Source organism: Tenrec ecaudatus, chromosome 10 (assembly GCF_050624435.1).
Source record: "Tenrec ecaudatus isolate mTenEca1 chromosome 10, mTenEca1.hap1, whole genome shotgun sequence".
NCBI lineage: Eukaryota > Metazoa > Chordata > Mammalia > Afrosoricida > Tenrecidae > Tenrec > Tenrec ecaudatus.
In genome coordinates, this window is record NC_134539.1 from 145,497,388 (window position 1) to 145,511,602 (window position 14,215).

General features: G+C 45.7%; 1 protein-coding gene across 8 annotated transcripts in view; it reads left to right on the forward strand.

The window, feature by feature from the left end:
• The window catches only part of CEP112 (centrosomal protein 112), a 469,815-nt gene that overhangs the window by 23,365 nt on the left and 432,235 nt on the right, over nucleotides 1-14,215 (forward strand). For 6 of the 8 annotated variants that reach the window (XM_075562120.1, XM_075562123.1, XM_075562127.1 and 3 more), the window contains 2 exons: nucleotides 5,940-6,033; nucleotides 8,663-8,740. In XM_075562120.1, coding sequence (XP_075418235.1) covers nucleotides 5,940-6,033; nucleotides 8,663-8,740 — 172 coding nt within the window. The remainder of the gene's footprint in view (nucleotides 1-5,939; nucleotides 6,034-8,662; nucleotides 8,741-14,215) is intronic. The other 2 variants (XM_075562124.1, XM_075562125.1) reach the window with 1 other exon arrangement.

The following is a 14,215-nucleotide window of genomic DNA, read 5'->3' on the forward strand; positions in this document are numbered from 1 at the left end:
GGCAGGCGCACCCCGATCCTGAGCTGCCTGTGGGCAGCCCTCCCGGCCCTGCTGGAGGGCAGCTTCCTGAACCCACCGCTTGCCATTTGCTGTGACAGCAGCGCACCTGCCCCCCTTCCTAAAGAAGAGACTTGAGCGTTGCCTTTCTCCCTGACCTGCAGTCCCGTCCTCTGAATTCGAGGCCTTTTGTACCTGCTTCGAGCTTCAGGAGTCCAGCTGGAGACAGCCTCATGGCAAGAAAGCAACGCTCTGTGCCAAGTGCCCTGTCTTCTCTGCCAGGCAGATGATAGCAAAGATGCTGACTGTCTGTGGTTGACTCAAGTCCCTTCACGAGGAGCTGGCTTCAGTAACGCTTCTGCATTCTTTGCCCTTCATGGGAGCCATGTTTAGGGGCCATAATTCATTTAGTCTTGTTGTCGTAAGTGCCCTCGAGTCAGCTTTGATTCATAGCACCCCCATGCGTGACAGATCAGAACACTGCCTGGTCCTGTGTTATCCTCACAATTGTTTTGTTTGAGCCCATTGTTAGAGCCACTGTGTCAACCCATCCCACTGATAGAATTCCTCTTTGGTTATTTTTGCTGCCCATCTCCTTTACCGAGCACGATGTCCTTCTGCTCCCGACAACGTCCAACGTACGGGCGATGAGATCTTGCCATGGTTGCTTCTAAGGAACATTCGGAGTGCACTTCATATAGGGTAGGCCTGGATCTTCTTCTGCCAGTCCATGGTACCCTCAACATTCTTCTGTGGTTCTCCTTGTTTAGTGCCCACTGTTCATATATATATATATGAGACAATTGAATACACTATACCTTAGGTGAGGGGTACCTTAGTCCTTAAAGGACCACCCTTGCTGTCGGTACCCTAAGGGGGCCTTGTGCACCAGTAGCCAGTGCAGTGTCTTGCTTAGTCTTGGACATGTTGATTGATGGTTGTTGCCAAGTGCTGTGGAGTTGGTTGGGAATTACAGTGACCCTTTGTGTAGCAGAATGAAGTTATTGCCTGACTCAGTCTCATACTTGTTGCTACGTGTGAGCTAATTGTTGCAGCCACTGTTGTTGTTGTTGTTTTTAGCACTAACAATCTTTTATTCTTTCTTTTTAATTGTTATTTTAGGGCCTCATACAACTCTTATCCCAATTCATACATACATCAATTGTGTAAAACACATGCTCTCCATCTAAGCCCCTGGCATCAGCTCAGTTTTCCCCCTTCCCTCATGAACTCTTGATAATTTGTAAGTTATTGTTTTGGCATATCTTGCACTGTCCAATGTATCCCTTCACCCACTTTTCTGTTGTCCATCCCCCAGGGAGGAGGTCACATGTAGATCCTTGTAATTGGTTTCCCCTTTGCAATCCACCCTCCCACCATTTGTCCTGAAGGGATCATGCACCCTGAATTTCCTGTGTTTCCAGTTCCTATCTGTACCAGTGTTCATCCTCTGGTCTAGTCAGATTTGTAAGATAGAATTGAGATCATGATAGTGGGGAAGGAGGAAGCATTTAGGAACTAGAAGAAAGTTGTATGTTTCATCGTTGCTACATTGCACCCTGACTGGCTCATCTCCCTTCCAAGACCCTTCTGCAAGGGGATGTCCAGTGGCCTGCAAATGGGCTTTGGGTCTCCACTCCGCACTCCCCTGCTCATTCATTATGATAAGATTTTTTGTTCTGATGATGCCTGTTACCCGTTCCCTTTGACACCTCGTGATCGAACAGGCTGGTGTACTTCTTCCATGGGGGCTTTGTTGCTTCTGAGCTAGATGGTTGATTATTTACCTTCAAGCCTTTAAGACACTAGATGCTATATCTTTTGATAGCCAGGCACCAACAGCTTTCTTCACCACATTTGCTTATGCAGCCATTTGTCTTCAGCAATCCTATCATGGAGGTGAGCACACAATGATATGATTTTTTGTTCTTTGATGCCTGATAACCGATCCCTTCAGCACTTCGTGATCCCACAGACTGGTGTGCTTCTTCCATGTGGGCTTTGTTGCTACTGAGCGAGATGGCCACTTGTTTGCCTTCAAGTCTTTAAGACTTCAGATGCTCTATCCTTTGATAGCTGGGCACCATCAGCTTTCTTCACCACATTTGCTTATTCACCCGCTTTGTCTTCAACGGTTGCATCAGAAAGTTGAGCATCATAGAATGCCAATTTAATAAAAGAAAGTAGTCTTGCATTGAGGGAGTACTTGAGTGGAGGCCCAATGTCCTTCTGCTACCTTAATACTACACCTATGCATATATGCGCATAGATCTATTTCCACATCCTTGTATATTAATATATTTGCATATGTACATACGTTTATTTAGACCTCTATAATTGCCCTTTGCCTCCTAGCTCTTTTCTCTATTTCCTTTGACTTTCCTCTTGTCCCACTATCGTGCTCAGTCTTCATTTGGGATTCAGTAATTATTCTTGGTTACATTACCCTTGATCACACCCTACCAGGCTTCCTACACCCTCCTCACCACCGATTTGGATAACTTGTTGTTCCCTTGTCCCTGGGTTTGTTAAGACCACTACCTTTCCCCCACCTCTCCCTCTCCAGTGTCCCCCCAGAACTGTGTGTCCTGTTGATTTCTCCTCCAGAGTGTTCATCTAGCCTATCTTATTTAGACAGACCTGCGGAGATAATCACGTGCACAAAAACAAGACGGAGCAAAACCAAGCAACAATACACAACAAAACAACAACAAACCAATGATAACAAAACAAAGCACAACAAGAAGGAAAAGCTTGTAGTTAGTTCAAGGACCGTGTGTTGCAGCCACTGCTTTTGTTGACCGTCTACTTTACCAAACATGATGCCCTTCTGCAGGGACTTGGTACACCTGGCTATACTTCTTTCAGACAGGTTGGTTCGTTCTTCTGGCGGTTCAAGGAGTCCTGGTGGTGGTGAGCGGTAAGCATTAGACTGCTAACTGCAAGGCGTTAGATGAGGCTGGTTTTGCTCCCATAAGGCTTTGTGGTCTAAGGAACCCTGCATAGGGGCTCTCTGAGTTGACATCTACTGGCAGTGGTCTGTTTTTGTTTGGTTTTACAGTCTGTGGTGTGTTCAGTATTCTTTGCCAGCCTCATAGTCCAAGTGCTCAGTTATGCTCCAGCCTCCGTTAGTCACTGCCCACCTTTCCCATGCATATGAAGGACCGAGACATGGCTTGGATTTGGCCCCTGTTAGTCACTGCCCACCTTTCCCATGCATATGAAGGACCGAGACATGGCTTGGATTTGGCCCCTGTTAGTCACTGCCCACCTTTCCCGTGCATATGAAGGACCGAGACATGGTTTGGATTTGGCACACCTTAAATGTCCTCACACACTCTTCTTTGGGCTGGAGGTAGGGCCAGTCTGTTCTTTCCAGTAGGTGTGGCTGTTAGGCTGGAGGTGCAGGCTTGGTAATCCATACTTCTCATGATTTGAAAAATTACATACAGTGTATCTAGTGGAAGCATGTCAAATGAGAATAAATGAAGGAAGGGTTACCACACATTTGGGTGGGCAGGGAAAGAAAAATGGAGGAAGATTTTTGAAAAGAGATTTCGGAAGGGCAGGATGATGAGAATGAAGGAGGAGTGGTTCCAGGGGCCTGTGGTGAAGGTGGTTGAGGTGCCATGGTGATGCCCTAGTGCCATCAAGCAGCAGTGTGTCATAGCTGATGACCATATGGAAGGTCGTTTCAGACTCATAGCTGGAGTCAGAATAGAGTGGATCGAGGACTATATGGCAGGTGAAGACATACTGTATATACTCAAGTATAAACCACGTTTTCCAGCACATTTTGACTGCAGTTTTTGTGGTAAAATTAGGTGCCTTGGCTGATATTCGGGTTGGCTTATACTTGAGTGTATATGGTAATTCCAGACATGTTTTGGAAATGCATTGTGAAGAAACTGGTTGACTGGTACAGGGCAGCTGCAGTGCATGGAAATGGTGTGTTGTTTTATGCATGCACCCTGTGTAATGCAGAGTTAAATGTTTCAGGGCTCTTTTCTTATTCATCTTCTCTATGAGAAGAATTACTTTAAATATTTAAACTTTTTAAAACATTTAAATATAGTTCCTTTTATGATTGTTTAATCGATTCTGTAAGAAGCCGGAGCCACCATTTTTTGTGATATATCAAGTTGCCCCTTTCCAAGTTGTTGTGCCGTTGCTAGGCGCTGTGGGGTTGGTGCCTGCTCACTGTGACCCCATGAACCACATACGACGAAACTGCCCTGTCCTGCTCCCTCCTCACTGCCATTTTTAGGGTCCGGCCCCTGGTTGCAGCTGCCGTGTCCGTCCGTCTCCTGGAGGGACTTCTCTTTTTCACTGCCCCTCCCTGCACTTGGTCAAGCTAATGTCCATCTCCAGGGACTGACCCAGAGTACTCCCAAGTCCTGAGTTTGAAATGCTGTATCAGTCCAAGCACATTGGCTGGTGACGTGAGTCTGAAACTATGAGGCTATTGCTCCTTTTTTTCTCATTAGCTCTGAACTATTTGGTCATCTGAGATACTGAGCGGGAGTGTAAAGCAGCTCTTGCAGACTTTTAAAGTCACGGAATAACTTAGTCAAAGGAATGCCATGCTGTCAAAATTGCTACCCACATGCACGTTCCTGCTCCCCGATTTGTGGAAATGGCGTTTTTGTCTGTTGGGTGCTTCATGCGGCCCACAGTCTGTGAAGGAAACCCCGCTGTGGTTTTGGTGGGAAGTTAGTGGCTTTAATCCACTTTTTGAGGGTTAGTTTCCGTTTCCTATATCAAGAAGCAGCTCATCAGAGTCATGGAACATGCAGTAAAGTCGATTCCATAAAGAAAGGTGAGACTCTAGGCTATTTGAAAAGGGTAGGTTTTACTATAGTTTACATCGGAGAGGCGTTTTCCCTTTTTTTGGTGGTTTGCATTTAAACGAGTCTCCATTTTGTCACAATTTTACCTGGATTTCCATGATGGGCTTATAATCAAAGCCCGGCTTACTGGTAGCTTCGTGCAAGTTGTTGTTGGTGCTGCTGAGTCAGTTCCGACTCCTGGAGCTGTGCCGGCTTCGCTGTTATCTCCATGGCGAGCCCACAGTGCGGCCACTGTGCCAAGCCATCTCAGCGAGGGCCCGCCTCTTTTTCATGGCCCCTCCACTTGACCAAGAACAAAGTTCTTCTCCAGAGATTGGTCTCCTGATAGCATGTTAAAGTACGTGAGACCAGTCTTGCCATTCTTGTTTCCAGAGCATTCTGACTGTTTTTGTTTCAAGATGGACGTGTTCTTTAGTAGTTTCTAAAACTGTGCACACTTTCAGCTCCAGGAAAGCTGTGCTGTGCTATCCATTTTAAGACTTCATTCTTAGGAGCAAACCGAATCCAAACAACTGACTAACCTTTGAAAGCCACTGTCTTCCCTGAGCCTCTCAGCTTCGTTTCTCTCTGCCGGCACTCATGAAAAGGCAAAAGGAGAAGAGCTTTGAATATCTGTGGTCTTATGATTCTACATTTGCCTGTCAGCCAATCTGTGGCATTTCGGTGACATTTTACTTGTAGTTCAATCAAAATGAATTAGTACGTGAGAAACGCAAATGTTCTCCACTTGTATTTCCATTTTCTTTGCTATTGACACTTCAAGGGTCTCTGATGGTGCTGTGGTTGAACACTCGGCTGCTAACAGAAAGGTCAGCAGTTCACACCCAGCAGTCGCTCCTCGAGAGACGAGATGTGGCCGTCTGCCCTTTTAGAGAGGGAGACACTGCGGGCCAGTCCTACTGTGTCCGATAGTGGGGCTACAGGTCGTCATGAGCGTAGTGGGCTTGGTCGTGTGGTTTCTATTGAAGACTCACTGTTGATGCGACCCGTCTAATCATCTTCTCCAAAAAGGGGGCGAACGAGTCCTAGCTTTCTATACCCCCATGTCCTGGGACTCCCTGAATTCTGATTTCTCCACTGTTGGTCTTTCAGTAGGGAACAGCACACTGGGCAGCTCCGCACGAGACCACATTCCACGAGTCCAGCCTACAGAGAAGATGGGGAAAAGGAGACTTCCAAGAGCTCTGTAAGCACAGATCTCGCTTTGGTTTGTTGTTGTTGTTTTTAAAATAAGTCCTCAAACTTTTGCTTTCATATTGCTAAAGTTCCAAAGATTACTTAAAAATAGCCCCTTGAGCCTGGAGGTTTTAGAGAATCATACCCTCCCGTCCCTGGAGGTCTCGGCTCTCAGGTAATCGAAGGATCCCTTTGGCCTTCTTCCCGAGGCTGATGCCATCAGTTAATCAGGATAACTTTGGAAAGCTTTGGCTTTTCATGATTGTTTTCCCATTTCTCGATTTTTCAATGTTTGTATACCGTGATTAGATATCTAAAGTTAAGAAGGAATGGGGATTCATTTGTATTGAGGTAGGGAGAGGAGCCCACGGGTGGCAAAGCTGGTAACAAACATTTTGAGTTCTTCCAGAAACACCTTGACAGAAAGGCACTGATGACACACAGGACTAGCCTCTCGTTCTGTAATATTTCCTCTCCTTACTACTATGGTCTTAGTTTTACCTCATTGATCTTGTGAGGCCTGTGTATGTTCATTTGACTAATTAAGAACGTTTGATGCTTGAAATCCAAGCTAGGTAAACCCTTCAGAAATAGTGACAGGAGTAATGATCCCCTGAGGGTATGGAATGAGAGGGGGTTGGGAAAGAGGGGGGAAGGTGGAACTGATAGCAACAGTGACTATAGAACCCCATGCAAGGGGAATGAATAACAGATTGGTAGGTGAATGGATACACTGGATGGTGTAAGATATGGTAAAACACACACACACACACACACACACAATAATAGGGGTTCCTGGGGCATAGGGTGCGGGAGGGAGATAAAGGGGAGCTAATATCAAAAGAGTTCAAGAAGACAGAACATTTATGAAAATGATGGTGGCAGCAGTTGTACAATTATGCTTGATCTAATTGAACTATTGATGGTTATAATACCTGTAAGAGCGCCCAATAGAATGTAAAAAAAATCCAAACCGTGTGGAGCGCAGTCCTCTGACACACAGGTGTCCTGCGAGTTTGCGTGGACGCAGTAGCCATGGCTTTGACATTTAAAGCAGGGAACACCGCTTTTCCGATGGAAATGAACTGTTTGCCGTCAGCTGTTAATGCCTCTCATACATCTAATTGCTTACCATGTACATGATTTGAGCAAGTGCTAATGAGCATTCCAGTTAGTTTAGCAAACAGAACTCTGTTTACTCTACTTTATGTGGTCCATCTCTGACTTGTCTTGGGTTACATATGCAGTTTAGTTACAAGACAGTACACGCATCATCTTACACATATTGATCTGAACCTGACTCACTGCATCTTCTCCACTGATGGTTTAAAATGTTATGACAAGTGGATATGTAGGGCACCAGGCTTTTAAAAGTTGTCAGTTTATTATCATTCAGTATATTTACTCAAAATAAAACCCAGCAGGCCCATTATTTTAAAATCTGAGGTTCTTGTTCACAAATAAACATGCATAAAAGTGGGAGACCATCAGGAAAAACAGTAATGAATTTTAACACAGTGCATAAAGAATGAGAGTTAGCATTTATGAGAATTTGGAAACTCAGGAAAATGTGTAGAGTGTAACATTTTAGTATATTTTTTATCACTTCAGTAAACTTGTGACTTGAAAATAAACAGATTTTACTAAAAGCATGACATTATGAAACAACAAATTCAATTTCAAAATGGATTTTGTTTGTGCCTGTAAACTAAACTTCAGAATATTATTTTACAGAGATGATACCTTTCTTAGTTTTTAGACCTTTTAGATCACTATTCATTTTTTTGACTGTCCTCAGTCAATTACACTTGTCAGTCTGTTTTGATAAATGTTTAATACATTATAGGATGGGGGAAAACCAAACCATGGCATTTTGGTCTTTTAAAAAGTAAAGCATCACCCTAATTGTGTTTTCATATTGTGACTCCAAAGCTTATTTGTCTTAATATTCAGTGTGTGAATGAGGAACCATTTAAGAACCGAGAGTTTTCTTGGGCATCAAACACAAAGCTGCCTGGTTAAGGCGAGCAAGTCATTTATCTTTTCAAGTGACCCTTCTCTCCCTGCCCCGCCCCCTCCATGGACCACAACGAGACGTTTTGTCGCAGACCTAGAGAAGAGTGGGGCTTCATTTTCAGAGTATCCTTTTGATTTTGAAACTCCTTAGTTGCTGTGTAAATATACTATGAAGACATCTCACAGCCCAAGCAAGCGTGCAAGCTGCCATTACTCAGAATTGGGAACTGTAGCTCATTTCAACACAGTCCTTGCCTCTGAGGGCAGTATAAAAGCAAAACACCAAATTCTTTGCCCTCGGGTTGGTTCTGACTCATTGTGACCCTACAGAACAGCGTGGAACCAGCCCCGCAGGGACTCTTAGGTTGTGAATGTTTATGGAAACAGGCTCTTTCTACCACCGCCTCTCGGATGGAGCCGTTTGAACCACTGACCTTTGGTTCGCACACACGTGCTCAAGAACTGCACTGCCAGGGCTCCTGAGGGCCATGCTACCCCAAGCCTACCCAGCTCTCATTATTCTGAATAATAAATATTTTGTCTAAATTTCTTCCTTCCTTCCCTCTTGCCCCTCCCTCCCTCTCCTTCCTCCTTTCTTTCTCTCTGGTGCATTTGTTTTTCAGGAAGCTCATTTGAAAAAATCTGCACTTTCTTCATTTGACAGTGACCTTGAAGCTCGCCTTCACAGCTGGAATCTTGGGGTAAAAAGCGTATTTGTCTTCGATATGTATTTGTGTACATCGATGTGGCAGATTCACATTGTATTTGGATGGCATCTAAGCAAGCTTACTGGTAGCAGTGACTATTATTGGATGTAATGACACCCAGTGAGCGTGACTGGACGTTTAGTACTCTGTCAGCATTGTGGGGACACTTCCAAGATTCAGCCGGTGGTGTCCTCAATGAACTAAGTCACTGATGAAATAAGAGCTCTCTACATACAGCAGTTAAAACATCATTTAAGACAGAATGTTGAGATACAAAAACGAGTAATTCAGAAAGTAGAGTATTTGGTCGGAATGGAGCAAAGGGAGGACTTGGGCAGCAAGAAGGTCATTCGGGTTAAAAATCTCCTGGAGACTCCCTGGACGTGCAGCCAGCGGAGAGGAAAGCCGTTCTCCTGCCCACAGGCTGGAAGACACAGATGCACTCGGAGGGGCGGAACGGAGGGGAGGGAGCGGTTCAGGGCAGACACAGGCACGAAGGGTGGTTTGATGCTGCATGCCAACCGCCAAGGCTGGCTATCTGGGATTTATGTAGGGGATTAGTGGGCAGTGTTGTCAGACGGGGCTGTGTTGGTGTTTCCAGACTCAGTTAAGTTTTGCTTTTATATTTCAGGTAACAATGTGCCTGCCCTACAGCAATTTATTTCCCTATATTCCACTTTACATACATGCTGTTTAAATGTTTTGAGGACATTAAGAAGGCTTCACTTTTTTGGTATGCTTTCTGAATGACAGAAATGATTTGCATTTTGAAAGAGAACACACAGCAAGAAGAAGAAAATATAGTTCAAACTCGAAACATCAGGCGAAGTGTTAGCATTCTGTTGACTACTTTTATATTGTGTGGAGCTTTCTCTGGATTTCCGTTCTGTTTGCGCTTCCTTGCCCCTCCTTGCCTTCTCGCCTTTTCTTTTGGAAAAATGTTGACCATTTGTCTCATGTCATTCGTTATTTAAGGGATCATGTTACGGGTGATTCTGTTTGTTTTAGAAGCTATTCTATTTGGCTCAAAGGGGACCTGTAGAAATCACTTCAGTTCCACCCTCAGGGTGATAAGTCTCAGAAATTCTTCTACCCTTCATCAGTCTAGTACGTGGGGCCTTTCTGTAGTCACCTGAGTTTTGTTCTACATTCCTGTCCCATTCTTTCTGGGACCATCTTCGTTATCCCTGGTCAGCACGATCCATAACGCCAGCCAAGCACCCTGAATGCCTCTGGTCTAAGGTTAGAAGAGGCTGTGATTCATGGGAGCGATTGGTTCCATGGATTTGTTTCTTCTCCAAGCCTTTAGTTTCCTTCCTTCTCCTTTGCTTCACCTGAGTAGAGTCTGATAGTTGTATCGCAGATGGCCCTTTGCTAGCTTTTAATACCCCAGATGCCATTCACTGACTCAGCTGTAGCATTATCTTTGTTTTGCCAATTGAATGAGTCATCTGGTAAGGCTGTGGTCATAAGCCTTTCAACTCTGTCAGCCAATCTACTCAGTGGTTTGGGTATGTCTATGAAGCCTCTGTACCCGCTCCTCACGTGGTTTGTTTACATGTGTGGACATACATGCAGCACATCCACCCAGTGGTGGCTTATGTGATGCTGGCAGCAATGCCACCGTTTCTAATGCCAGCAGGGGCACTGAAGGTGAACAGGTTTCAGCCAGAGCTTCTAGACTAAGGACAGATCACGCACAGAGACTAAATCCCCCACTTCTGAGGGCTTAGCCGCCAGAATGTAGGACTCGTAGTGGAACATTGTCAGAGAGAGTGCCAGAGCATGAGCCCCGCAGGCCGGAAGGCAGTCGAGATAGGTCTGGGAAGGGCTTCCACCTCGATGCAGAGCTGACCTTCCAGGACCTTCATGTGGGCAGGTGGCATGACTCAAAGGAGAACAGATAGCTGTAAATATCCCTGAGTCATCAGGATGTGAAATGTATGAAGTATGAATTGAAGATAACTAGGAATGATCAAAAATGAAATGCTAGAAGATTGATACTGGAAGAATTAGTGACTGAACGGGACCGGTAGAGGTCATTTTGAACATAACACATCGTCATGTTGACGATAACATGGTCTATTATGGCAGTAACGATAGCATTCTTCATCCAGAATAGCATTTCAAACGCTATACTCAGTGATAGAAGATCTAGATGCCTACAGAGAAGTCCAGTTTGTACAACTGTTGTTCATATTTATGTACCAACCACTCAAGCTGGTGGTGAAGAAGTTCAATAAGTCTATCAACTTTTTCAGTATGAAATTCATCAAACATGCCATCAAGATGCATTGACATCATGGGTGTTCAGAACATGAACGTTGACAACAAGGAGGAAGAGTAGTTGGAAAATACGGCCTGGCTGATAGAAATGGAGCTGGCTCGCGATGATAGATTTTTGCAAGACCAATGACTTCTTCATCGCAAATACCAGTAACAAAACAAAACAAAACCAGAAGGAGCAACTATAGACACCGACTCAGCCAGATAGAGCCCACAGGAATCAAACAGACTTTTTTTCCCCCCTGTAGGAAGAGATGAGGGAGAAAGTCAGTACATCATCATCCCAAACAAAGCCAGTGTGTGACTGTGGGACAGACCATCCATTGCTCATATGCAAGTTCAGATGGAAGCCGAGGAAAATGAAAACAAGTTCTACAAGAACCAAAATACAACCTTGAGTCTGTCCCACCTGAATTTAGAGAACATCTCAAGGACAGATTTGATGCACTGAATACTGATGACTGAAGGCCTGGCGAGCTGTGGGATGGCATCCAGCACAGCAGACATGAAGAAAGGAAGAGGTCATTGAAGAGACAGGAAAGAAAGAGAAGGGTCTAAGTGGACATCAAAAGACACACTTGCCTGGGTGGCTAAGATGTGTGTCCTGTCGGCGCCACACGGGTGACTCATGCAGATGTTTTAAACTGTTCTTCCTGTCTCCTGACTGGTGCATTTAAACCACTTAGATTCAGCAAGATATTGGTAGGTATGAATTTACTGCTGACACTTTCTTAGGCTCTTTGTGTACATGTGTGGTATTAACAGGTTTTTGTTTTTGTTCCATTTAATTCCTAGTACTGATTTCTTTTAATGAATGTTCTACATTTTGGTTGGTTTGTGTCTTCTGAGCCTTTTTCCCCTCTGCGTCTTTTCTGTGGTGAGTGGACTTGATCATTTCATTGTGGACACCCTACGGTCTATCTTCCTCTTGCTGAGTTTTTATTGCCCCAGCTGCCTCCCCAAGTGGAACTTCTACAGCACACCAGTTACTCCCCTTTTTGTTTGCTAGTTGTCCTCACGTACAGACTGAGATCTCTGATTCCGTTTTCAAGTCTGCACTGTGAGGATTTTTTATCTGGATTGCTATCTGGCTGATGGTGTTCTGTGTCTTCATCTTGGGCTGTTTTCTGATGTCAGTTCCTTGTCCAAGACTTATGTTTATCTGTTTTTTTTCTTGTAAGGTTGGTCTGGTTTGTATAAGTTCTTTTTATCTGCGTGTAATGTGTGGGCACCCCTGGCTGCCAGGGGATCGAGGCTACAGTGCACGATCAGTGGTCCCTGGCTGGGTGGCATGAACCGGTGTCCTCTGGTGGGCAGCCTAGAGGGAGCGAGCAGGAGCCTGCGGTTGCTGGTCCGACAGTGTTGTGAGCTCCTACACCATGGATCACTGCTGTGTGTGGTTGCTGGAGGAAGGCAGGGTGCTGTGAGCCTCTCGGCATCAGGCCTGCTGGTGCGTTCCTGTGAGCCGCAGATTGCCAGCGAGCATGCTGCAGAGGAGTGGGTTGTAGGGCGGGTGTGAGCCCTCAGTTGTAGGTCTGGGGTCACGAGTGTGCAGGAAGCAGGGGGTCAGAGGAAGGGGTAGTCCTCCATCTCTGGCATTTTCTCTCCTTACATCCGGTTCATGTGCTGCTCACCTTTCTTTACTCCGGGGTCTCTGCCGGTTTATCTGTGTCCTTTAGGGGAGTGTGTGACGTGGCCTTGCCATGCTCCCTACTGGGGAAGGCGGCTTGCTTGGTCTAAAGAAGGTCGCACTGTGGGAGCTGGCTGTTAGGGCGTCACTGTTGTAGGTCTCCTCATTCTCTGTGCTCATTTGATTCCTTATTCCCATCAGTGCTTGCTTTAAGTGTTCATCCTGCTGCTTCCTCGGTGCCCAGAATCAACTGCTTCTGTTTCACTATTTCTTGGTTCTTTGCTGTAGTGGGATGGCAGGTGTATGAGTCAGGCACCATTCTCGGGCCATCTCCACACCCTCATTTCTTCTCAAGCCCGCGGTGTCTCGTAGTGTACATTTCTTCACTGACATGCAACCATGCCGACGAGTAGATGCTCATGCACAGAGACCATTGCTCCTCAGGGTCTCTGAGACTCTGCGTCTTCTCTGAGCAGACAGCCTCATCTTTCTCCTCCAGATTAGCTGATATGGTTGAACCTCCAATCTTGAGATGTGAAGCCGAGTGTGGTTAGCAGCCCACCATGACATTAGGGATTTAAAACAAACCAACAAGCACAAAACCTTCCTACTAAGAAGGATCTTTAATGAACTCACTGCTTTTAGGAACAGTCACTTGGCGGCCTTGTGAGGCTCGTCTGGGACGAGTGAAACTAGAGAAAGGGAACCTGCTTGTAGTGGGCCCAGATGGCGGTGGGGTCTGTATAGCTAGAAAGACCCAACATACCACTCAGAAGAATGCTTAGTGACCCACTAGACCAGGGATCCTCAAACTTTTAAAACAGGGGCCAGCTCACTGTCCCTCAGACCCGTTGGAGGGCCAGACTATAGTTTGAAAAAAATTATGAACAAATTCCTATGCACACTGCACATATCTTATTTTGAGGTAAAAAAACAAACAGTGCCAAAACATCCGGCGGGCCGGATAAATGTCCTCGGCGGGCCGCATGTGGCCCGTGGACCGTAGTTTGAGAACACCTGGTCTAGATGGTCTGGTTCTGGGAGATGGCAATGCTGGCCCGGGAATACTTATCAACTCTCAGCTGGGACAGCCAATTTAGGAGTTTAAGAGTTTTGTTTTACACTGGTTGGGTCTGAGGAGATGATAAATTAATGGTGGCATTCGGACTTTGGTGCTTCCCGAGACTCAAGGGCTAGAGGCCTGTTTTGGAGTCACATGGCTAGAGGTGGGAGTTGTAGCCAGAGGCTGGAGCAGCGCTCTGGTCTTTGGGGAAGACGGCGCTGGAGGAGGTCGGGGAGAGGCTCTCTTGGAATGGCCACAGCTGGCAGCTGACTTGAGAGAGGGATGACAGTCATGGCTATTCCTGTCCATCCTGGTTGTCTGGCAATGAACGAGAAGAGTGCGAGAGAATTGACAAGGAGAGGGGAATTGCCAGTACAAAACCTCCCCAAACAACACACACACGAAGCCCATTTTTATGTTTGCAAGCACAGGGAAGTCACCACTGGAGGGAAGTCCTGAGTTACCAGTGTGGGAGAAGAGACGGGCGAGC